Source organism: Podarcis cretensis (assembly GCF_951804945.1).
Source record: "Podarcis cretensis genome assembly, chromosome: 12".
Classification (NCBI taxonomy): Eukaryota; Metazoa; Chordata; class Lepidosauria; order Squamata; family Lacertidae; genus Podarcis; species Podarcis cretensis.
In genome coordinates this window covers 9,170,065-9,195,707 of record NC_137181.1, presented here as the reverse complement: position 1 = coordinate 9,195,707, position 25,643 = coordinate 9,170,065, and the positions used below count along the sequence as shown (strand labels likewise).

General features: G+C 47.2%; 1 protein-coding gene across 1 annotated transcript in view; it reads left to right on the top strand.

Annotated features, from left to right (window-relative positions):
- Positions 1-25,643, top strand: part of LOC307199135 (mitogen-activated protein kinase kinase kinase 3-like) — a 111,383-nt gene that overhangs the window by 36,422 nt on the left and 49,318 nt on the right. Inside the window, exons 2-3 of the mRNA XM_079946805.1 lie at positions 6,581-6,663; positions 21,790-21,899. Coding sequence (XP_079802931.1) covers positions 6,654-6,663; positions 21,790-21,899 — 120 coding nt within the window. The 5' untranslated portion in view covers positions 6,581-6,653. The remainder of the gene's footprint in view (positions 1-6,580; positions 6,664-21,789; positions 21,900-25,643) is intronic.

Below are 25,643 nucleotides of genomic sequence, written 5' to 3'. Positions count from 1 at the left end.
TATTGGTAAAATCAGTTAAAAACAACTATTTAAAACAATTTTTTTTAAAAAAGCGATCAATTAAAAGCAGATTAAAATACACATCAACATGCTGGGTAGGGTTGTCCAACCTTGAGAGCTAGAAAATGTGCCGTTGATGCAAGGCTTCCTCAACCTCGGCCCTCCAGATGTCTTGAGACTACAATTCCCATCATCCCTGACCACTGGTCCTGCTAGCTAGGGATTATGGGAGTTGTAGGCCAAAAACATCTGGAAGGCCGAAGTTGAGGAAGCCTGCTTTAGTGCAGAGATGAGGAAATCTGTGGCTCTTCAGATGGACTCCGAATCCCATCATCCACAGACAGCATGGTTAGTGGGCAGGGGTTATGGGAATTGTAGTCCACCACTGGCTCCCTTTCTCTGATGCAGTGTTTTAATTAAAGCTAGTCTTCCTTTCGGATTCTTCATGTGCATTTGGAAGATGAGTTGCTCTGAATATATACGAAGTTGCGGGCAAAGGACTTATAAATATTCTTTTGAAACTCCAGCCGACTTCATCCTGGAAACCCCTCGCGACTCAGGCATGCTCATTCCATAGATGGCAGTGAAATTAATGAGATGAGTCAGACCTGGAAGTCGACACGCCAAGTACGCACATTCCATCGCTCGACAACTTCTGCATAAAAGTCCCGTAAGGGTCTGAAAGTGTGTAGCTGAAAAGTACAGGACAGCTTCCCAACTGCAGGAGTATAAAGCAGTTGAATTGCCTTCTTCCTCATTATGATTGTGCTGAGTGATAGGGCAATCTGAAAGTTTACTGCAGGGTGGAATCATTGCGCATAATCCCAAATGCATCTAGACCTAGGGGCTCCCAAACTTGGGCCTCCAGCTGTTTGTGGACTACAGTCCCCATCATCCGCCTCTGTGCTCCCCCAGTATGTTTCCCCTTACAGACCTCTGGAGGTTCCAGTTGTCAGTCCTGTTCCTGCCAGTACAGGTTCAGGTAAAGGTAAAGGGACCCCTGACCGTTAGGTCCAGTCGCGGACGACTCTGGGGTTGCGGCGCTCATCTCGCTTTACTGGCCGAGGGAGCCGGCGTTTGTCTGCAGAACGTTTTTCTGGGTCATGTGGCCACCATGACTAAGCCTCTTCTGGTGAAATCAGAGCAGCGCACGGAAATGCCGTTTACCTTCCCACCAGAGCAGTACCTATTTATCTACTTGCCCTTTGACGTCCTTTTGAACTGCTTGGTTGGCAGGAGCTGGGACTGAGCAACGGGAGCTCACCCCGTCACAAGGATTCGAACCGCCGACGTTCTGATCGGCAAGCCCTAGGCTCTGTGGTTTAACCCACAGCGCCACCCATGTCCCATTCAGGTAGTCCGAACCAATGCCTAAGCAATCACTCACATGCTGTAATCAATAATGTTGTGGCCAAATTAATGCCAAAAATCTTAAACAAATATTCTGTGTCCTGTGTGATTTATTTTGGAGGGGGTTTGGGGGTCTTCATATGCAAGTACTTTTGGGTTATTGGGACCACTAACAGCAACCCTGCCCCAAAGATCTGATATGCTCCACAACACCTCTACAAGAAAGTGTTGTCTATTCTCAGATAGATGTTGGCGGCGTAATGATGAAAAGGCCTCATTGAGTCATCTGATGCAGGCTTGCTCAATGATATATTCTTTTGGTGTGAAGTTGTCTGTATCAATTTTGTACCGGTCAAAACTTTGGTATTTGTAGATGTTAATGTACTTTAAAACTATATTTTTACAGTATGGGGATTAGTTAAAGGTAAAGGTAAAGGTACCCCTGCCCGTACGGGCCAGTCTTGACAGACTCTGGGGTTGTGCGCCCATCTCACTTAAGAGGCCAGGGGCCAGCGCTGTCCGGAGACACTTCCAGGTCACGTGGCCAGCGTGACATCGCTGCTCTGGCGAGCCAGAGCCGCACACGGAAACGCCGTTTACCTTCCCGCTGGTAAGCGGTCCCTATTTATCTACTTGCACCCGGAGGTGCTTTCGAACTGCTAGGTTGGCAGGCGCTGGGACCGAGCAGCGGGAGCGCACCCCGCCTCAGGGATTCGAACCGCCGACCTTTCGATCGGCAAGCCCTAGGCGCTGAGGCTTTAACCCACAGCGCCACCTGCGTCCCAGTATGGGGATTAACAGACAACAAAAAGAGGATGTTGTGAGCACTTATGGCTAGCAAGACACTTACGGTGGAAGGATAAATGCCCACCATCCATTAAGTAATGTTCAGTCTTTAATTTTAAGCTGTCTTTGGGTGTCAAGCTGCAAGTTTCATTGTTCAGCTGCAAATAAACTGTAATGATGATGATTTCTCGCTTTTTCAAACCCTACACAGTTTGTTTCTTCAGCGCATAAGCTTGCATTTGAAACCGTTTCTCATTATTTGGTTATTGCTTTTGCTAGTGCTATCCCTCTGCTGGCCCCAAGTTCGCTAGAAAAAACCCCTCTGACAATAATATTTTTGAGCAGTACCACAGTACATTTTAAAACAACAACACACACAACCTCCTGCGCATTAGCTGGCAGGCCTCCCGGAAACTTGCTGAAAGTTAGTGTGGTGGAATCTTTTTAAAGAAAAGTTTTCTTTTCCTTTTCCGTTTGACTCTCTATTTTGCTTGTTAAATTCTCCAGGCTTGGTCTATTGCTTCAACATCGCTTAGGAAGCAAAGGAAAGCCCCTTTTTGTTAGCAAATTGAATTAAATCCGGATGACTTTTCAGCTTGCACTGACCTGCATTTGCAGCTGCTTAAAAAACGGATCGGCGGATTGAAACAAATCAGCACTTTTTGTAATTTTTATTTAGTGCCAGTTTACAAGAGAGCTTCAGTTATAGATAAACAGCCAGTGACTTCTCTTAAGACATGCATGTTTGCAGACGTGCTTGGGAATATTGGCGTGAATCAGGTAGTGCCTCATTCTCATTAACCATGGTTAAGTGTGAATGAACAAGCATACTGGTACAGTGGTAGCCCGGGTTAAGTACTTAATTCGTTCTGGAGGTCCGTTCTTAACCTAAAACTGTTCTTAACCTGAAGCACCAGTTTAGCTAATGGGGCCTCCCACTGCCGCCGCACCGCCGGAGCACGATTTCTGTTCTCATCCTGAAGCAAAGTTCTTAACCTGAGGTACTATTTCTGGGTTAGCGGAGTCTGTAACCTGAAGCGTCTGTAACCTGAAGCATATGTAACCTGAGGTACCACTGTACAGTACACAGTTACAAAATCAAAACCACTTTGCTCCTCCTGTTCCTGCTGTCATTGCACTACCGGAAGCTAAGTTATGGCTTGGCTTAGTGTTACCTGCAAAACCAGGCTCATTGTTCGTCTCCTGCAAACAAACCATGAGTGGTGAACCAAGAACAAACCTCGGTTTTGTGCCTCTGAAGGACCAGGTGCACAGCCTGGGAGTCATTATGGACTCACAGCTGTCCATGGAGGAGCAGGTCAATTCTGTGTCCAGAGCAGCTGTCTACCAGCTCCATCTGGTACGCAGGCTGAGATCCTACCTGCCCGCAGACTGTCTCGTCAGAGTGGTGCATGCTCTGGTTATCTCCTGCTTGGACTACTGCAATGCGCTCTATGCACCTTTGAAGGTGACCTGGAAACTACAACTAATTCAGAATACGGCAGCCAGACTGGTGACTGGGAACAGCTGCCAAGACCACATAACACCGGTCTTGAAAAACCTACATTAGCTCCCAGTACGTTTCCAGGCACAATTCAAAGTGTTGGTGCTGACCTTTCAAGCCCTAAACGGCCTCGGCCCAGTATACCTGAAGGAGCATCTCCACCCCCATCGTTCTGCCTGGACACTGAGGTCCAGCTCTGAGGGCCTTCTGGAGGTTCCCTCACTGCAAGAAGTGAAGTTATAGGGAACTAGGCAGAGAGCCTTCTCGGTAGTGGTGCCCGCCCTCTGGAACGTCCTCCCACTAGATGTCAAAAAAATAAAGAACTGACTTTTAGAAGACATCTGAAGGTAGCCCTGTTTAGGGAAGCTTTTAATATTTGATGTTTTATTGTGTTTTTAGGATTTTGCTGGAAGCTGTCCAGAGTGGCTGAGATGGGAGGAGTATAAATAAATTATTATTATTATTATTATTATTATTATTATTATTATTATTATTTACAGTTAATAGTTTGTTCAGAGTGAAACAGGCCAAACCATGGCTTGGCTCCTGGTGGCAGCAGCAGGAGAAACAGGGAAGTGAATAGGCCATGATTTTCTAACTGCGTACCACCATACAGTGGTACCTCGGGTTACATACGCTTCAGGTTACAGACTCCGCTAACCCAGAAACTCAGGTTAAGAACTTTGCTTCAGGATGAGAACAGAGTACTGTACTTAACCCCCGAGGTACCACTGTACAGAGAAGATCGCATGCCGCAAGATATTGTGTGTGCCAATGCTGTATTCTCAGGCAGGGTCAGATTGAGACTAGATATTGCAGTGTGGAGAGGGAACTAAGATATTGCAGCCAAGGGGGGGGGGGTGAGGAGAGTCTGCTGTGACCTAGATTCCGGGTGAGCCAATGAGTTGCCTGAAGAACAGGGGTTTTCCTGGAGCCTACAGCCACATCACAGCCCAGTGTCCAGTTCTCCTGCTCAGGAAGGCTTAGCGCAGCAGCTTGGAGCTACAAGGGAGCTGTTGCTTCAGCTGTGAATCAGCTCGGACCGAAACTGCTTCACCCCGCCCTGGCAAAAGACAGGCATGCGCTTGCTGGTGTTCCCTCTCTCCCACTTAACAATGCTTAGGAAAATAAGGATGTGGCAAGAATTTGTTTGTATTGTTTGTCTTTTCTGTTTGTGTTTTTTATTTGTGTTATAAAATGAATACAAAAAATTTTGAGAAAAAGAAAATGCTCAGTGACCGCCAAATGCTGAGGATCTGGAGAGGGGAGGAAAACCCAGGGAGGCAGAACAGAATGGAGTGTTCTAGAAGAAGACAAAGCTGCTTGTTTTGGACCCTGAACAGAAGCGCTCCATCCTGCAACATTTTGTTGCAGTCCGCGTTTGTATCTTTCCCATAGATGCACAGTTTGAATCTCCCATAGATTGTTTCCAAATTCCATTTCCGTCATCGTTTTGGGGGAATTTTTCATGTGGTGTTATCAGGGACAGGACTGGAACTTAAAAAGTCTTTTGTCTCCAGTCTTGATGAATTCTGTCACCCTTTCGGTCAGGGTTTGTTTTGAAGCCGTATACGTCATTCTGCCTCTTGCTTAAAGTTACAGAATGTGTGGCGGCATAGCTGAGTTTCGGTTCCCAAACAGAGTCATGTGGTTTCTCAGATAGGAAGTAGCAGCAAGCGAAAGGAAAAACATGTTTAGCTTCAGATGTCCATTTCAGATTATTGGCTTGATGCATCTATCTCTTCTTCCTGCCCAAATATCTCAAAATAGGTTTGAATAAATATCCTTGTACTTGCTTTAGAGTCTGAAGATGTCTCGGGTGTTTACAACATTATTTTTAGATTGCACCTTGAAGTGATTTCTGTGTTGTCTGTGGTTGTCATGCCTATTTGTGAACAGTTTACAGTTTTCATTATGAGGTCTAAGAAGAAAATGCAGAGAAGGAGGGTTCAGGGTGAGTTTACTATCTTACTGTGTTTGGTTATCTGCAAGTCGATACCGGGGGGGGGGGGGGTTATGTTACAGGAACATCCTTTCTAGGTAGAAATTTGCAGGTGTTTTGTTGGTGTTGCAATGTTTGTGTTCTGCCACTAGGTGCCGCTAAAGTGTTGGTTGCTTTAACATTGGCCTCAGCACGCAGAAGCAGCACTTGTCTGGCACCTAGTGAAATTAGGGTTGCCATACAGTCATACCTCGGGTTGCGCGATTTTGGGTTGCGCACCGCACCGAACCTGGAAGTACTGGAACAGGTTACTTTCGGGTTTCGGCGCTTGCGAATGCGCAGAAGCGCCAAATCACAACCTGCGTGTGTGCAGATGCGGCGCTGCAGGTTGCAAACATCCTTCTCGCATGGATCACATTCGCAACCTGAGCATCCGCTGTATTTTGAAGAGCAAAAAGAGGACACATTTGCTGACTTCTGCTTCTAACTATGGATCGCTATGGCGACTCTCATTTTACATACCCAATGAAAAAGAGAATGTGTCCTGGAAAAGGAGGACATATGGCAACCCTAGAAATAGTTCAACTGATTGCTGAAAACAACTGCTCCTTCAATGATTTAGGGCAGGACACACTACTGTGAGCCCAATTCAGACAAAGAAGTATTACAATGGTTGGGCGTGACGTTTGATGTGACAAACCATGGTTTGCCTGCTCAGCAACTGAAAATGGGAAACCATGGTTTGTAGTGACTTTGCAGTAACCATGGTTTGGTGCTGTGTCTGAATTAACAGACTGTAGTGACATATGTTGCTCTGCCTCCAAAGGGGTGACAGGAAGACAGCACGTGGGGAGGACGGAGGCAAAATGCTGTGGCTTTCAGTCACATAAAGGTCGTGATGAGATGCTTTTTTGGCACAGGCGATGCGACCATGTTTGACTCTGCCATGTCCGTCTACAAGGTTCACTGTCTAATAATCTTCATTCTTCCTGTTGCAGGAGCAGCCCTTGGACCTGAAGGCCTGTACGACTTAAGTGCCCTCGACTCGTGGGATACAGACCTGATGAAGATATGACCATGGGTAAGACTCCCTTACTTTTTCCAACCTTGGTTTCCTGCTGGTGGCAGAGCACAATGGCGGACATTTTAAGTTCTGCCAACACTTCTGTGTGGTACATGGGCCATCAATCAAGCGGGAGAACCAACAGGCAGAGTTTGCATTTGCGGCTAGATGCCCATGACTTTAATCACAATAGATGTCAGCCCCAGATTGTGACACTTTTCAAGAGTGTGGGTTCCTTGGTGGACAACAATTAAGGATTTATTACTTTTTCTGAATGTATTGGGAAATCTATATAGAAAGGTTTATTGTTTTGTGTACATTCAATTGCAAGATAAAACATATGCGAAGGGATTTGACAGGAAGTCAAAATTGAAGAAAAGATTTTGTAAGATAAAAGGGGGGAAATATTTATTTTCATTATTTTTTGTGTTTGTGCGGGTGTGTGTTTTGGGTGGAATGTTTGGGAGGAAATAAGACGGTAAATAACAAACAACAAACAAAATATTGATGTATGTAATTTTTATTTCTCAGTTATATTTTGTGGTAGTATGGTTGTAATGTTTTTTGTAACATAAAATCATTCAATAAAAATTATTTAAAAATAAAAATAAAAGATGGTGGGTTCCATCAGTCAACAACCTTAGGGCCTGCAGAGAACCCCGACTTTCTTAGTTGAGGGGTAGCTTGCTTTTTTGAGGCACGGGGTGTGTGGCGTGTTACCTGCTTTTTTGTCCATGTTTTTTCCCATTTTGTGCATTTGCATGTGCTGGTAGAGTGATAGAATGGTAGAGTTAGAAGGGACCACAAGAGTCATCTAGTCCAGCCCCCTGCGACGCAGGAATCCTTTGCCAGTGCGGGGCTCAAACCCACGACCATGAGATTAAGAGGCTCATGCTCTGCTGACTGAACTGTTGATGGTTTGCCTGGTTTGTGGGGAGTGGAGTTGTGAACTTTGCCATCTTTTATTTAACAGGATTTAGATACTGTGTCATTTAAAAAACCACCCTTCTCAGCAGCATTATGCTATTATAAGTAGCCATTATCAGTTTCAAACATTAGCTTCTCTAGATGAGTTCCTTCAGAGTCTGTACTGGTGTCACCTTTTCTGTGTTGAATGTCTCACCTGGCTGTCTCACCTTTCTGTCTCTCACCTGGCTGTTGTTTTGGAGCTGAACACAGGCAGCTTTGCCTCAGTTGTCAGCATTCCTTCTATGTGTAACCGACAATTAAAAGGGGAAGGAACCCTGGGCATTCGTTCACCATGTATAGGAGCAAATCAACAAAGACCTAAATCCTAAATATTAATTAAAGTTGAATTAATTTTACTCCCACAGTCTTTTTTTTTTTCTTTTGCATGCTATGCCAGAGTGATAACATACAGATGTTTTGAGCAGAATGCTGATGTTTACTTTTGACCGCTACGTGGGTGGCTCTTTAAATAGCAGCACCACTACTAATTATCCAGGTTAACAGACTCTGTTTCCATATTCAAGATAATAAACTAATCAAACAAGAATTTTTTTAAGAAACCCACCATCTAGCTGGATTTCCCATGGCTTGCTCCAACCAAATCCGGATGGGATGATCAGTTTCATCTGTATATAACAGGGGTCCCCAACCTGCGGCACACGGAGGCCTTTTAACTGGCCCACAAGCCACCCCTGAACCGAGCCGCTCGTTTGGCGAGTTCCCGCGCACTGCGCTAAAACAGCGCGACGCAGGGACTCTCTTCTGTGGCTCCAGAAATTACTTCTGCGCATACTCAGACCCTGGAAATCACGTCTGCGCATATCCGCGGTACCCGAAATCACTTCTGCACATGCCCAGGCACTTCTGCACAGGCGCGATTTACAGCGTCTGGGCATGCGCAGAAGTGATTTCTGGCGTTGCGTTGCACTGCGCCGGCCCAGCCCACAGAGGATCTCTGTGGGAGTGATCCGGTCTATGTCCGGTAAGCCTTGCTGGCTTGCCTGGTAACCCTGGTATTTAATGTCCCATCCAATTCAGCATCCTGTTGACCATATATACCCATGAGATTCCTATGATAACGCCAAGGTTGCAGGTTCGATCCCCGTATGGGACAGCTGCATATTCCTGCATTCCAGGGGGTTGGACCAGATGGGTCCCTTCCGACTCTACAATTCTGTAATTCTATGACTGGGATGATCGACGGGCAGCTGGCTCTCAGCTGTGGGTCTGCTTGTTCACAAAGGGCAGTTGTTGTTTAGTCGTGTCCGACTCTTCGTGACCCCCTGGACCAGAGCACGCCAGGCACTCCTGTCTTCCACTGCCCCCCGCAGTTTGGTCAAACTCATGCTGGTAGCTTCGAGAACACTGTCCCACCATCTCGTCCTCTGTCGTCCCCTTCTCCTTGTGCCCTCCATCTTTCCCAACATCAGGCTCTTTTCCAGGGAGTCTTCTGTTCTCATGAGGTGGCCAAAGTCTTGGAGTCTCAGCTTCAGGATCTGTCCTTCCAGTGAGCACTCAGGGATGATTTCCTTCAGAATGGAGAGGTTTGATCTTCTTGCAGTCCATGGGAGACTCAAGAGTCTCCTTTAGCACCATAAAAGCTCCATGGACAAAGACAACAGGCATAAAGGGCAGGCCCACCACCAAATGCAGAATTCGGTGGGCTGGATCCCTGACACTGCTGAGATTCCTCCTCTCCCGAACGAAGGAGGAAGGTGGAACGGGGTGTGTTTGCGGGGGATCAACCTTGTGCAATTCGGCTCCAAAGGCGATTCACACGCCATGTCGAAGGCACAAAGTGTTGACGCAGCTGCGTTCCCGCTGCTCCCTGCGCCCCCCCCCCACGAGAAATCAGAAACTTCAGCCAGGAGTGAGTGGGATGCAAGGAACGTGGGCCACTCCGGCCTTCCCTCAGGCCTGCTCTGTTTTGGACCGCAGGGCAGTTGCCGTGGCGACGGATTGCAAACCCCTCTGGTTATGGTTTTATTGCAGCGATAAGTGATAGGGGAAGCTAGCCTGGGGAGCAGGGGAGGGAAATCCCTGTTTTAGAACTCAAATATCCTTTTAGCCGTATCGGAGAACACAACACTTATAAGGTCCAGGAAAAACAGCTGCCCAAGTATTTTATTACGAGAGAGAGAGAGAGAGAGAGAGAGAGAGAGAGAGAGAGAGAGAGGAGGGATTTCTGGGTTGGTTGGTTTTTTATCTGCACAGTGTGTGGGCCCAGTTACGATATTCTTCCTTTTAAAGGCCCACTTGTGCTGTTTTCCACCGTTATATTTATCGTTATTACTAGTGACATGTGTTTGTCATTGTGATGGGCAAGGGCAGGAGATGGCAGTCCCTATGTTGTAGTGCAAGCTGGGGAATCTCAGGCCCATAAGCTGAATGTGGCCCTCCAAGCTTCTCTGCTTGGCCCTCCATGTGTTCATGCACCTGCTCAAGAAAAAGATGTCTCTCTACCCATACAAATCCCAAAATGGCGCCTCTCAGCTCCCTGGAGGAATATGTAAAATGTATACCACATGCTAGGTTAAGGTAAAGGTACCCCTGACCGTTAAGTCCAGTTGTGAACGACTCTGGGGTTGCGGCGCTCATCTCACTTTACAGGCCAAGGGAGCCGGTGTTTATCCACTTCTGCAGACAGTTCTTCCGGGCCATGTGGCCAGCATGACTAAGCCGCTTTTGGCAAAGCCAGAGCAGCGCACGGAAACGCCGTTTACCTTCCCGCCACAGCGGTACCTATTTATCTACTTGCACTGTATGCTTTCAAGCTGCTAGGTTGGCAGGAGCAGGGACAGAGCAACGGGAGCTCACCCTGCCATGGGGCCTCGAACCGCCGACCTTCCGATTGTCAAGTTCAAGCGGTGCAGTGGTTTAAACCACAGCGCCACCTGCGTCCCACCCTACCACATGCTAGGCCAATGCTAAACATTTAAAGCACTCGCCCCCTCTCCAGAGAAACCTGGGAACTGTAGTTTGTTAAGGGTACCAGGAATTGTAGTTCTGTGAGGGGAAAACTACAGTTCCCACAAATTTTTGCAGGCAAGGGGGAATGTGAACATATGGTGTATATGTCCTTTGTTGTGTCAAACACTACCACACATCTGCACAGAGAAGGGATTCAGCTACACAGCTGAAAATTAACCATTTTAATTTTTTGTGACGTGCAGTATACAAATGTGACACTAGATGGCTACAGTGAGCTATGCAAAATTCAAGGTATTTTTCCAAACTTTTTTTTTAAAAAAAAGGATTTCCACAGCTTTTTTTTATATGTGCATAGATTCCACCAAGGAAGCTGAGACTTGAAGCCACCTGGCTGCCTGTTTGCTGTTGCAGTAAAAAAAGAAGGCAGCGTTTGTACAAACAGGATGTGTTAGCAGTCATTGTTTGCTCTTAGCAGCCACAAAGAGCCAAGACGGCTGCAGTTTCTTATCTTAATCTTAGGTTTTAATCCGTGACCGCAGAATGCTGAGGCTTTTGTTCAGTGATCACTTGGTGCCCTCTGGACTGCAGGGTTCTCCCATCCTCATATAAACCACGTTTGAGCCTAAGTCCTTGGGGAAGGCCCACCAAACTCACAGGTGGTCCTGTTGTGTTTTCAAGTTTTAAAATAGATAGGGGACCACAACTCCCTGGTGGTCTTTTCGGATCGATATTCTGAAAATATAGCGTTCAGCAAAACCCTTTCCTCTTTTCGCCCCCAACCATCTGCCCCCTAAATCTTTCAAAACGGGGCGTTTCTGTTTCTTTTCCCATTGTTGATGGAAGCAGATCCTTGGAACCTACGGCAAATTTTCTCCCAACTAATAGCCTGCTAGCAAAGCCAACAATAACAGGCCTTGTCTAGACCGTCCAAATGTTGCTAAGTTGTTCCTTCGTCTCTCCTATATTCCCCCCTCATTTGACAGCTAAGCTGTTTGGGTGGTCTGATGCTGACCCTGTTTTCTCGTGGCTGTTTTCTCAAACGGCTCTCAAACGGCGAAGACAAACTAGGAATGCAGATTCTCCTCTTAGCGATTCCCCACGCACACAGACACACGTACGCACAAGGAGAGGAGCGGAGCCTGGGAAATATAGACAGGATCTCAGCCTACCAGAGCCGTCACAACTAGGTTAGGGGGAGGCAGGCGCTGGTATTCTGCCAGGTGGCTGAATCAGCGGCAGACTTGTGGCAAAGGTTCGAGGGCTTGCGGTTTGGAATCTCAGGCCGGGCGGGAAAGCCCCACATCCAAGTGATAAGAAGTCAACCTAAGATCGTGATTTCAAGCTGAAATTGGCACAGTTCAGTTTACAAATGTGATTTGAATGAAAGGAGGGTGGTGGAAGAAGGCTATATTCTTTAAAACCCCAGCTCCTCACAGTGCAGGTTCTGGGGCCCAGCTTTACCTGTTGGCTATCTGCCTCCTTAATGCTGCTAGATGATGGGAGTTGTAGTTTAGTGACATCTGGAGGGCCAGAGGTTTTCCAACCCTGCACTGGAGAGCAAGTCCCATTAAGCTCAATAATATTTACAGTGTTACCTTTGGTTGCGAATAGGATCCGTTCCGGAGCCAGTGTGGTGTAGTGAGAGCCAGTGTGGTGTAGTGGTTAAGAGCAGTAGTCTCGTAATCTGGGGAACCAGGTTCGCATCTCCGCTCCTCCACATGCAGCTCCTGGGTGATCTTGGGCCAGTCACACTTCTTTGAAGTCTCTCAGCCTCGCTCACCTCACAGAGTGTTTGTTGTGGGGGAGGAAGGGAAAGGAGAATGTTAGCCGCTTTGAGACTCCTTAAAGGGAGTGAAAGGCGGGATATCAAATCCAAACTCTTCTTCTTCTTCTTCCATTTGCAACATGAAAAGAGCACAATCTGCGCACGCGCGGGTTGCGATTTGGCGCTTGTGCACATGCGTGAAACATGATTCAGCGCTTCTGTGTATGCGCGAGCGGCGAAACCCAGAATTAACCCTTTGACGTAACCTGAAAGAACGTAACATGAAGCATACGTAACATGAGGCATGACTGCATATCTCCGGAGACAAACGCAGGGTTGCGCTGTAAGTAAACAATCCTGAGTCAGCCAGTGGAGAAGACTTGGAAGCAGGGCTAATAGCACTTATTGTGCCTGTCATTTACTGTTCCTCCTCTCTCACATTAAATATTACGCTAGCAACATGGTTGTGAGGTGGAAAAAGCATTTTGGGTGGGTGTGTGTTTTATTTGAACAAGAAGATTTGATGGTTCATGTTTGCGGTAACAGGACTACGTAGACTCATAGAATTGTAGGTGGATGGGACCCCGAGGGTCATCTAATCCAACCCACTGTGATTCAGGAATCTCAACTAAAGCACACACGATAGATGGCCACCCAACCTCTGCTTTAAAAACTCTACCACCTCCCGAGGGAGTCCGTTCCACTGTCAAGACAGTGTGTGTTTTCTTAAACTCGGCTTTTTGCAAATCCTCTCATTTCCTCTTTCAGGCCGAGAGGCAAAAGATAGCATTTGAAAGTTAAGCAATGGGAGGGAAAGCCAAACGGGTTCTCAAGAACTGCTTGAAAAGGGAAGTTGAGGTGATGTGAAAGTCGGCGAGGGGAAGGCGCCACTGAGCTGGGGGTGCCGGGGGGGGGGCGGGAAGTGAAGGTGGATGGACGATTCCTATGGGTGGGGCAGGGGGCGTGCTTGTTATTTTGCACTCATCTCAAAAATCCCACCCAAAGGTCGTTCAGGGCAGAACGGTGCATTTTGGGGGGTTTCCCTTGAAATGTTAATGCAGAGTCATCAGGGAGTGGCAGGCAGGAGTGGGCGCCTAAGACTTCCCCCTGCCTTCATATTCTCCCCTGCAAAGGCACCCAGGGACTAGGTTTTCTTCAATTCTCTCCCCCTGCCATTTGTCTCTGAAAATGCAAGCTGAGGGGCATTGGAGGTGCGTGTGAGGAAATAACTGGGGAGTAGAGAAGAGATGGGGACATGGGTGGCGCTGTGGGTTAAACCACAAAGCCTAGGACTTGCCGATCAGAAGGTCGGCGGTTCGAATCCCCGCGACGGGGTGAGCTCCCGTTGCTCAGTCCCTGCTCCTGCCAACCTAGCAGTTCGAAAGCACGTCAAAGTGCAAGTAGATAAATAGGTACCGCTCCAGCGGGAAGGTAAACGGCGTTTCTGTGTGCTGCTCTGGTTTGCCAGAAGCAGCTTAGTCATGCTGGCCACATGACCCGGAAGCTGTACGCTGGCTCCCTCGGCCAGTAAAGCAAGATGAGTGCCGGAACCCCAGAGTCGGTCATGACAGGACCTAATGGTCAGGGGTCCCTTTACCTTTAGAGAAGAGATGAAACACCCTCCCTCCTGTTGATTCACCCCCTTGAGTGTCCCCCATCCAGCTTACACCAGGGGTCAGCAAACTTACCGTGCCTCGGGCCAGTGTTTCCAGCGCCGATCACGCGGCGGGCCAGAGGGTGAGGGAGAGCGTGCCCATATGTGTGTGCCCATGCTATTTCCAGTCGGAGGAGCACTGGAAATAGCTTGTGCGCATGTGCACGGGCCTCCTCCAACCCGTATGTACACCAGAAATAATGCTTGCACATGCGGAAATAACACTTGCGCATGCGCACAAGCTATTTCCACTGCTCCTCTGACCCGGAAGTGGGCAGCCATGCAGCGCAGTGCCGGTGAGAGCGGGCAGTGGCAGTGGGTGGTGGTGGGCGCCGCAGGCCAGATAAACGAGTCCCTCGGGCCTTATCCGGTCCTCAGACCTTAGTTTGGGGACCCCTGGCTTACACTATCCCAGTAAACACCTTTATAGGGCCACGTGTTCCCATGTCCTTGCATGCTAAACTGCTAGGGAGCATGTTTTAAGTGCTGGTTCTTAGAGAGGCGCCAAACATGCACCTGGGCCGTGCTGTTTCGCACCACGAGTGGAGAGAGGGCTCATATCACCAGCACACTTCTCCGTGGAGAGATGCTTGTGTTGCCGTCCTCAGAGAAGACACAGAGAGAGCACTTGCCACTGGCAAGCAGGCTTCTGGGGACGTTGCCAGCCGTTCCCCACACATTTTCCGCATTAACTCTTCAGCCATGAGAACAAGGAATGTGCCAATGTTTTCAAATGCACCAGATACCGATGTCCTCGGTGAGCAGAAGGCAGACAGTCCTGTTTTAGTGCTGGCGCTGTGACTTGAGTTACGTTGCCTTCTGGCTTTTGTCCGTGTTGCTGCCCTGAATTCCTTGCCATGGCTGTCAATTTCAGCACCTGGCACACAGCTCCCTCACCTTCCCCTGCCCCGAACTTAGCGAGGGGCCTTGTGCCAGCTGCTGCATCAGCAATGGTGCAGGTGCCAGGTGTAGATATCTAATGCTTATTTCCCCTAAACTGATGTTAGAGTTTTGAATTTTTATACTGTTTTTATACTGTATTTTATGTTGCTTTTATAATTAAGTGTTTTAAATTTGATGTTAGCCGCCCTGAGCCCGGTTTTAAACTGGGAAAGGTGGGGTAGAAATAAAAATTATTATTATTATTATTATTATTATTATTATTATTATTATTACCAAGACCCACACCCCAGAAGGAGGCACCCCACAACCCCTCAGAGCTCACTGCCCTGCTCTCCTCCTCCTTTTTGCCACTGTTCCACTATTCTCTCTGAGTGGTCAGGAAATTGCAATAAAGATGAGAGAGAGGAGTGGAGAGGAACCTCCAACTTGTGGGCCTGATTAGCCCCACTGGTCCTCCCCATTTGGCCTGCGAGGCTGCTTCCGTCCTGCCCCGCCAACCCAATTTGCTACATCTAATGATGTCAGTTACGACTTCATGGGTGGAACAGGCAAAGGTGAGGCTGAAAAGCTGTGGGAGCACCAACGTGTGATGGCCTGGGACTTGGGCTCGGACTCGGAACCAGAGGAGTCTCAGTCCGCACTGCATCCTTTGCCTCAGGTGGCACCTGAACTGAGTCTGGGGCCTGATTCTGAAGAGTCCCAGTCTGCACAGGTTCCCCTGCAACAAACTCCAGCTGGGCTGAGTCAGGGGCCTGAGCCTGCCCTGGCTCCAGATGCGGGGATTACCTCGTTGCCTCCAGCTGGGTCATCACTTACAGCTGCTCCACTACCAGTTGGGTCAGGGCAGGCTCAGACAGCCTCTGGGTCTAGTAACCCACCGATGTCTCCCGAGCTGCAAAGACTAAGGTCTGAGAGAAGGAGAGACCTGAGTACTCGCAGGAGGAGTGCTCGCCTTCGGGCGAGACAGGGTGGTGAGTCACCGGGGGATCAGGACCGGCCGTTACCCCGACAAAGAAAAAAGGCTGTCGGACCCCGCCCCAGGTTGCGGGAGCAACATTGCTGCTTGCTGGAACCTGCCTGTTACCCTGTGCCTGACCTAGCCTGGTTTCCTGCCTTGGCCCTGTTGGACTGACTCCTCATGGAATCCTTGGATTTGGGACTGGACCTGGACCGCATTGCTCAGGTTACCCCCGGGCCCAGCATACAATGATTGTTTGTGGAAGCTCTGGAGATCAGCAGATCGATGTTCCACTTGCCTTGCGCCCTGACCACAGATTCATAGAATCTTAGAGGTGGAAGAGACCCCGAGGGTCCTTTAGTTTCTAATTCGTCAAGTCTTCAATTCAGTTCTTCGCATTTCTGCAACAATTTGTGGGTTATTTATTTATTTTAATCCTCAGGAAAATTTCCCAGCATTTTAGAGCACATTTCTCCTGACGCGCAAATGTTTGTATGCAATTTTGCTGAATGCATACATTTTTGCTAAGCGTATAGTGCATTTTGTGTGCGTTATTTTCACTAACACCTGCATTTTCGGGCACACTTTTTCTACACATTACTTGGCTGGAAAACCGCACCGCAAAATTCAGAGAACGGCAGATTTTGAAGTATGGATTTCAGTCCACAGATCATTTCAGAAAGTTCAGATTTGATAGGTTTGCTTTTAAATGCAAACAGAGTCAAATTTCTCCCCCTCCCACCCCTTACTGTTTGGGCCTTGATTGAACTGGTTGCTCAAATAGCACATCTGCCCCTTTAGGAAAGCCTTTTGCTTTTGTGGGTGGGAGGTGAACCCCAAGAGCCGGGATTAATCAATTTCTGCCCAATTTCTGTAAACAGGACTGAGCAAGCAGCAGTTTTGCAAGCCGTGATGCCAACTCTTCTGATCTGTCTTCTCCAATGAATTCTGATTATTATTATTTTGGGAGGACTTGGAGGTTGAGCATCGCTCCACCGATGCTTTAACAAACAAGTTTTCTTATTGTTTAAGCCACACACACGGGGCTGTCTGAAGGAGCATCCTGCCATCTATTTTTGTTTACAGAACTCAGGAGAAAGGGGTTTCCTGAAGTACAAATGTTTTTGGAAATCAAGCAGAGGGGGAAGTGACTCTTCCGCGAATCAGTGTGGTCTTCCCTTGTTAGTTCATCCTTCTGGACTGCTGCTGAGGGAGAAAAACACAGGGCTGTACATTTTCCAGTCACTGAAGGCAGATGTTGTCTTTAAGCCACCTGACTGACAGGCAACAGTAGAGCCAGCAGGAGAAGGCCTGGAGCAAGATTTGAATGGTTTTGGGTGAAACGGTGGTAGCTTAGTAGAACACATAGCCCATAGCTGCACACATAAAGCCCCTGGATTCAGCAACTGGCATATCTGGTTAAAACCAAAATCGTGTAGAAGGCTGAGGAAAGATCTCCCACTGCCTATGAGAAGAGACAAGGTAGCTCAGTGATCTGACCTGTTGGCCATCTGTCATGGATGCTTTAGATGAGATTCCTGCATTGAAAGGGGTGAGACTAAATGGCCGTTGGACGTCCCATCCTACTTGGCGGTTCTATGATTCTGTGTCCTGGTATAAGGCTACTCTTGATATCCTCACAAGTTCTTGTGCTTTCTAGGTTTTTATCTCTATGGATATTGCGCGCGTGAGGGACAGGCAGACAGAGACCTGTTTTGCGCATTTGGAGAAGCCATAAACCCAGAGCTTATTATGCGCAAGCGAATTGCTGCCACTTTGCTCCAACACATGCCTCCTGGCTCACGCTGGAGAGAAGCAGTCGTCTGCAATCATCACCTGAGGCCCTTCTTCATGTGCCCCCTCCACAAGAGGTTTGGAGGGTGGCAATACGAGAACAGGGCCTTTTTGTGTTGGCTCCCCATTTGTGGAATGCTCTCCCCAGGGAGGCTCGCCTGGCACCTTCATTAGGCGTCGGATGAAAATGTTTCTCTGTAACTGGGCCTTGGGCTGATTGACCATTCTGTGGCCTTTCCAATGTGTTTGTGGGAGAGGTATGTGTAGGACGCAGGTGGCGCTGTGGGTTAAAGCCTCAGCGCCTAGGACTTGCCGATCGAAAGGTCGGCGGTTCGAATCCCTGCGGCGGGGTGCGCTCCCGCTGCTCGGTCCCAGCGCCTGCCAACCTAGCAGTTCGAAAGCACCTCCGGGTGCAAGTAGATAAATAGGGACCGCTTACCAGCGGGAAGTTAAACGGCGTTTCCGTGTGTGGCTCTGGCTCTGGCCAGAGCAGCAATGTCACGCTGGCCACGTGACCCGGAAGTGTCTCCGGACAGCGCTGGCCCCTGGCCTCTTAAGTGAGATGGGCGCACAACCCCAGAGTCTGTCAAGACTGGCCCGTACGGGCAGGGGTACCTTTACCTTTACCTTTTATGTGTGTGATTGGTTTGTTTTTGTCTTATGTATTTTGTGTTCTCGTTTTGCATCTCTATGTTGTGAACCTCCTTGAGATCTATGGATGGTGGGCACTATACGAATTAAATCAGTCAATCAACAAACCACAAGCCGTAGCAAAGTGTTACGGCAGAACCAGGGATTGTGTAATGATGATGATGATGATGATGATGATAATGATGATGATGATGATGATGATGATAATAATAATAATAATAATAATAATAATAATAATAATAATAATAATTTATTTATACCCCGGCCATCTGGCTGGGCTTCCCCAGCCACTCTGGGTGGCTTCCAACAGAATATTAAAATACCGTAATGCATCAAACATTAAAAGCTTCCCTAAACAGGGCTGCCTTCAGATGTCTTCTAAAAGTCTGGTAGTTGTTGTTCTCTTTGACATCTGATGGAGGGCGTTCCACAGGGTGGGTGCCACTACCGAGAAGGCCCTCTGCCTGGTTCCCTAGTTATGTTTTGCTCATGACAAACTTCAGTCTGTAGCCAAGGCTTGCTGACCTGTGGTCCTTCAGAGCAAAACAAACTACAACCTGGTTTTGTCGTAATGCGAAGTCAGGGATCGTGACTCACACTCTCCCCAGTGTGAGCAGGAACAAAGAAAAGAGCCCAATTCGGAAGGGTCCTAGTAAAGCATTAACTAAGGGGCTGGTGCCAGACTTCAGGGGTCCTGCAGCACAGTACTGCCTCCCCCAAACCGCAACATGCACCAATGCAGCTGCACTTTCCCCCCTGCTGCCATGACCACCACATGCGGCCTAGGACCCACGTACCTACGGGACTGTCTCTCCTAGTATGCCCCACGGAGGACCTTAAGGTCCACAAATGACAACACTTTGGAGGTCCCAAGTCGCAAGATGGCTAGATTGGTCTCAAATAGGGCCAGGGCCTTTTCAGTACTGGCCCCGACGTTGTGGAACACTCTGTCACAAGAGACTAGGGCCCTGCGGGACTTGACATCTTTCCGCAGGGCCTGCAAGACAGAGCTGTTCCGCCTAGCCTTTGGTTTGGACCTTTATGTTTTCCTCCCCTTATGGTTTTGATCTATGGGCTACTTTTAAAAAATGAGGCTGCATTTTAAATTTTAACCTGTATTTTAAATTGGTCCCCCCCCCCTTATGTTTTTACTGTAATTTTACTGGTGTTAGCCGTCCTGAGCCTGGCTCTGGCCAGGGAGGGCGGGGTATAAATAAAATGTATTATTATTATTATTATTGTTATGTACTGAAGTTCTCACCCTGGGCCAGCAGGGGGATACTGTAGATAGTTTTCACTCAGGTCCACATATGCAAATAAGGGATCGAAAGTGACGTTCAGGGATTGGATAGTTACAGAAAGTGTTACAGTTGCGTTGTAGTGGAGCTCTATCTATATAAGCAGGCTGGCTGAACCCTTCAGTTCAGTTCTGTTCTGGCCTGTGAATAAACAAGAGTTGTTTGAAGAATCGCTGTGTCGTCTGATATGTTCACCCACAACTTAACACTTATTATTATTATTATTATTATTATTATTATTAGTCACACCTTCCATTCTCCTCCTTGCCGCATTTTAGCAGAGGATTCATCCGCAGTGCCTGCCTGCCATCTTAATCTGCCCAGAATGCAACACACCTGTTATGTTGTGGGTGACCATATCAGACGACACAGCGATTCTTCAAACAGCTCTTGTTTATTCAAAGGCCAGAACAGAACTGAACTGAAGGGTCCAGCCAGCCTGCTTATATAGAGCTCCAGTACAACGTAACTGTAACAACTTTCTGTAACTATCCAATCACTGAACATCACTTTCGATCCCTTATTTGCATATGAGGACCTGAACTATCTACAGTATCCCCTGCTGGCCCAGGTTGAGAACTTCAGTACATAACAACACCAGTCCAGAGATTTGTGAAGACTTACCGGCTGCTGGGGCATCGCATTTGAGGCAATTTAAAATGGTACACAACCGCCGCAGACAGGAGCGAAGTTTAGCTCCTGTTGAGAAGTGGCCCTGCTGCCCATCCGTGGCTAAAATGTCACCTGGGAGCCCTGCAAAGAGGGCATCAAGGTGGCACAGCAATGCCGGAATGACCAGTCACCCTTCTAACCCATGGGGACTCTTGGCCACTGCCAAAAGCCTTCGACTGCTGACATCCAGGCCTGGTTACTTGCAATCTGTGAACTGGTTCAGTGTTTCCATGCATAAAGGAAACATTTAGATTTGCAGCATCTTCTGCCGCTTCAGACTGGTGATCTTCTTTCTCTTGGGTGGGGAACCCCAGGGAAACATAATGACAGCTCCTTACCACCGACAATTACAGGACCACATCGCCCCATTCTGGTAACTTAGGGAAGGGGATTCCCGGTTCAATCAGGGTAATACTCGCATTTTCCTATTTTTTCCACCAAGCACCCCGTCAGAATTTTCTGAGAAACCTACAGGTATAGATTTCCTTTTTAAAAAACCAGCAACAACTGTTTTTATTGATACTTATAAAAAGATATACATACAAAAGTTCATACCCAATTCAAAGTATCTTTTTTATAATATGCCAGACTAAAAATTATAATCTAAAAAGGAACAGGGGCAAAAAGAAAAAAAAAGAGGAGCGAAGGGGGAATAGGGAGAGAAAATGAGAAAGGAAAGAAAATGGAAAATATATATCAGCTAAATATAGTATTCGCTCATTAGCATCCAGCTATTCTGTTTTCTATAAGCCAATGTTTTTTCAGTCTTCAAATCCAAATGTTACGAGTTCATTTTCTCTTACGCACAAAAAGTCCATAAGAAGTTTCTAGTCTTTAATAAATGTCAATAATATTTTTTCTCTAATTAAACCCGTTAATTTTGCCATCTCAGAATAGTCCAATAATTGTATCAACCATTTCTCCATAGTAGGGGAGGGCTGTATCTTTCCATCTTTTTGTGTGTAAAATTCGCCGCTGTAATCGTATACTGGAATAATCTTCCACAGTCCTTTTCCAGTTGTGTATCCATTAACCCTAAGAGAAAAAAAGTTCTGGCTTCAATTGGATATTAACCTTTAAAATCTGCAGTATCAATGCACATATTTGTACCCAATTTTTTTTTTTTTAGCCTTTTCTACATGTATAGATTTCGCAATCTGCCACACTGGCACTTATGACTGATTTTTTTAAAAAAATGTACTCAAGAGTTACTGTCTGAAAATACAAACAAATTTGCAACTATATAAATTGTGTGAATTGTTCTCATTTAAACTCACTTATCTCTCTGCGCATACTTGATTCTCGTTGTAGACTTCCTTTCTGCTCTGCTAATAATAAAAGATTCTTGCTGTAGCTTATTTTACACATGTGGGAATCTCGGATCACTCGTTCTTGAATTAGCCTCTGCTTCTAACCCAATTGCTGATATTGAGAAAAATCCGCATATTATTATTATTATTTTTAAGTGCTGTGGTATGGGCCTTGGAGAGGTCCAGAAGGAGAGAGCTTCAGGTTTCACAAGACTAAATCTATTTCCTTTCTTCTGCAGACGAAGAGGAGGCACTCAACTCTATTATGAAAGATCTCGCAGCCTTGGGCAAATGCGGAGGCCTCTTGGATACCAACCGGAACAAAAACCACATCTATTCCAACAAACAGGTGAGTTGAGTTGCAGGGAACACCTTCCTACAGGGCTCAAATGTTCTGCTTTCTCAAACACCGGATTCTGGTCCATTAGGATGAATAGGGTACTTCCCCACCATCCTTCATCCATCGCCTGCCTGCCTGCCTTTCTGCGTGCAACTGGCAGTATTCAATGATGTTTTACTCTAGAGTAGACCCATTAAACTAATGAAATGCCTGTAGGCTCCCTCCTTCATTTTAGTCTTGGTAAAACTCAGCATGGAGGAAGATCCCTGTGGTGAGACCAGAGTTAGTTGTTGTTGTTTTTTTAAAAAAATAAATTTATTTATTTGGTTTTTCAGATTAAAATTTCAAAGTCACTTGTCCAGCATACAACATAAAAACGAGATTCCAAGGAATCTCCTGGACTTCCCTCCTCCCCTTTGTGGGTCCTGTTATTAATTGTTTCCTCCCGCATCTTTTATAATACAGTGGTACCTCTGGTCGCAAATGGGATCCGTTCCGGAGGCCCATTCGCAACATGAAAGGAACGCAACCCGCAACGTCGCGTCTGCGCATGTGCGGGTTGCGATTTGCCGCTTCTGCTCATGCGAGTGACATCATTTTGCGCATCTGCGTATGCGCGAGCGGCAAATCCTGGAAGTAACGCTTTCTGGTACTTCTGGGTCACTGCAAGATGTAACCTGAAAGAACGTAACATTAAGCGGACATAACATGAGGGATGACTGTAATCCAAATCCATTGTATCCAAAATCCGCCATTAAACTACAAGTGATATTCCAGTCCTAATAACTGTTTATAATGGTCTTTAAGATAAGTTTTCAATTTTCCACATTCCTTGTTAAAATTTTGGTCTTCCTGATTTCTGATTCTCATTTTAGCCATTTTGGCATAGTCCATCAACTTGATCTGCCATTCTTCTCTGGTAGGGACTTTATCTTCTTTCCATCACTGGCACTGACAGTAGGTGGAGCCAGACCCAACGGCAAGCGGAGACAACTAACTCTGGTCTCCTAGAAAGACCAGAGTCAGTTGTCTCTGCTTGTCGTTGGGTCTGGCTCCACCTACTGTCAGTCTTCCACGCACCACAGTGATGCACAGCTGCTTGACAGAAGCTCAAAATGCATCTGTCCGTGTCCACGCGCATCCTCCAGAGCAGCCTTTCTCAACCTGTGGGTCCCCAGATGTTGTTGAACTACAACTCCCATCACCCCTAGCTAGCAAGGCCAGAGCTCAGGGATGATGGGAGTTGTAGTCCAACAACATCTGGGGACCCACAGGTTGAGAACTGCTGCTCCAGGGTGTCACTAGATCCGACGGCTGCTGAAAAGGATCCAAGATGTTCAGCAAACCCGTGGGCTCCCTAACAGCTGCAGTGATGTCCGATGACCCAGTGAGACTTTGTTGGTTTGGCTAGTGGGTTAACGTTTTATGAAAGGTGACGGTTGAAGGCAGGAGACCATCCTGGAATGATCTGAAGAACAGCTTGAAAGTCGGGATTTGTTCAACGAGTTGTGTGTTTCTTTTGCAAAAGCTGCACCTTCCTTGTTTTCGTTTTTCACATGTTCCACACACACACACACACCGGGTATTTTCTCAGATATCTGGCCTCCCCTCTTTCCAAACTCTCTGTCCAAACCCTCCTTGGACCAACCATTGATTTGTGGGAGACCTGAAGCAAAGGTTCGCTGTGGAACCGCCTTGTGCTTTTTAGCAGCTGATGGTTGCGGCAGGTGTCAACAGGTTAGCGTGGAAATAAGACGCCTCACCTTCTGACAACTGTGCTGTGTGTGCATGTATGTGTGTATAAAAATGGCAAGGAGGAGGGGAGCTGCTGAGCCATTTCTTTGCCTTGCCGTTCTCCAATCGAGATAGCTCTCCTCCCCTGCCATCTTATTTTTCCTCTGTGGGATTTTGATTGTGCATCGACCATCCCATGGGGCAGTGAAATATACTCGGAGTCTAGTGTGGATTTCATGCTCTTTATTCAGCTCATAGTAGTGAGGAATGGAAGTTCCCCCCGAAATGTCTGCTTTATATACATTATTTACACAATGGGCCCCACGTGATTGGCTAGTTCTGGGATTCTCCTGTAGGCCAATCAGGTTGCGGATTCACTTCCACCTGGAGTTGGATTGGGTGGCTCCTGCGGACCAATCAGACTGCTGCATTCTGAATCCTATGCACCACATCCTCTGAATCCGATAGGTCTAGGACCAATCATAACAGGCAGAAAAGCCACCTGGGCAGGGGTGGAATTCATTTAGAGCAGAGAAATGTAAAGCAGTGAAAAAAGGTAAGGCACCCACACATACTTATCAGCTTCCAATAGCTTCCTCACAAAGTGGCATTTGAAAAAAGAACTACTAGTAAATGTGCTTCTGTGTAACATAGTTTGGTCCTGTGTGTGTTACCCCACATTCTGTCTGCATTGCGGACAGCCTCTAATATTCCGGAAAAAGGGGTTGTAGTCCATTTCAACACTGTGGCAGGGGATGGAACAGATGGTTTTGCCCATCTCAGGCTTTCTGCTACCCATAACGCCTCTCATGTCTTGGCCAGATTGCCCTTCTGCTACCCATAATGCCTCTCATGCTTTGGCCAAATTGCCCTTCTGCTACCCATAATGCCCCTCATGCCTTGGTAAGATTGCCCTTCTGCTACCCATAATGCCTCTCATGCCTTGGCCAAATTGCCCTTCTGCTACCCATAATGCCCCTCATGCCTTGGTAAGATTGCCCTTCTGCTACCCATAATGCCCCTCATGCCTTGGTCAGATTGCCCTTCTGCTACCCATAATCCACCACACCCTCTGCCCAGAATGCCCTCCGCTCCTCCTTATATCTGTGCTCATCTGCCCACAGAAAACATTCGGTTCCTCTCTGCGAGTTTCCGAACAGCCCGCTGCAACTTTTAACTGCGTACTCTGTGTTTTATTATAAACAGCAGCTATTTCTTCAGGGAATGCTGCATGAGATCATGATTCACCTCATTCAGAGACGCTTTGTTATTATTATTTTTTTTCTCTCTCTCCCCAGTTTTTTCCAGCAGTTCTCTTAATCTAAACCAGCCAGCTTGGCTCTTTCCACACCTCCTTCCAAAGCTGTAATGAAAGCTGAGCAGAAATTCGCTAGATCCTTGAGTGCGCGCGCGCACACACACATATATATATTACACGCATTGAACGTAAACATACATCAAAACAGTGGTCGCCATGGTTTTTTCCTCCCTTGGGATGAGGCCATCTTCTTCCTGCCCTCGTTTTCTAAAAGACAGGCGTACATACCAGCGATTCCACTGCTAATGTAGCCATCAGTCTTGCTCCTTCCCCCCTTTCTTTAGGTTAGCTTGTGGAGGATGGAACTATCAAGGACTAGTCATCTTGAGGGCTATACATTACCTCCAAGTTTAGAGGCAGAGTTGCTGGGGAACTGTAAGCAACTGGCTGACCACTTTGGAAAATGGGATGCTGGACCCTTTGCCCTGATCAAACAGGACGCTTCTCATGTTCTAATGGGCTGCCTCCCTTTTATTGCTATTCCCAGAAGTCATAGATTTGTAGATTTGGAAGGGACACCATGGGTCATCTAGTCTAACCCCCTGAAATGCAGGAATCTCAGCTAGATCATACGTGATAGGTGGCCATTCAACATCTGCTCAATAACCTCCAAGGAAGGAGAGTCCAAGACATCCCTGGGGAGTCTGTTCCACTGTCGAACAGCTCTGACTGTCAGAAATTATGCCTGTGGCTAGCTCAGT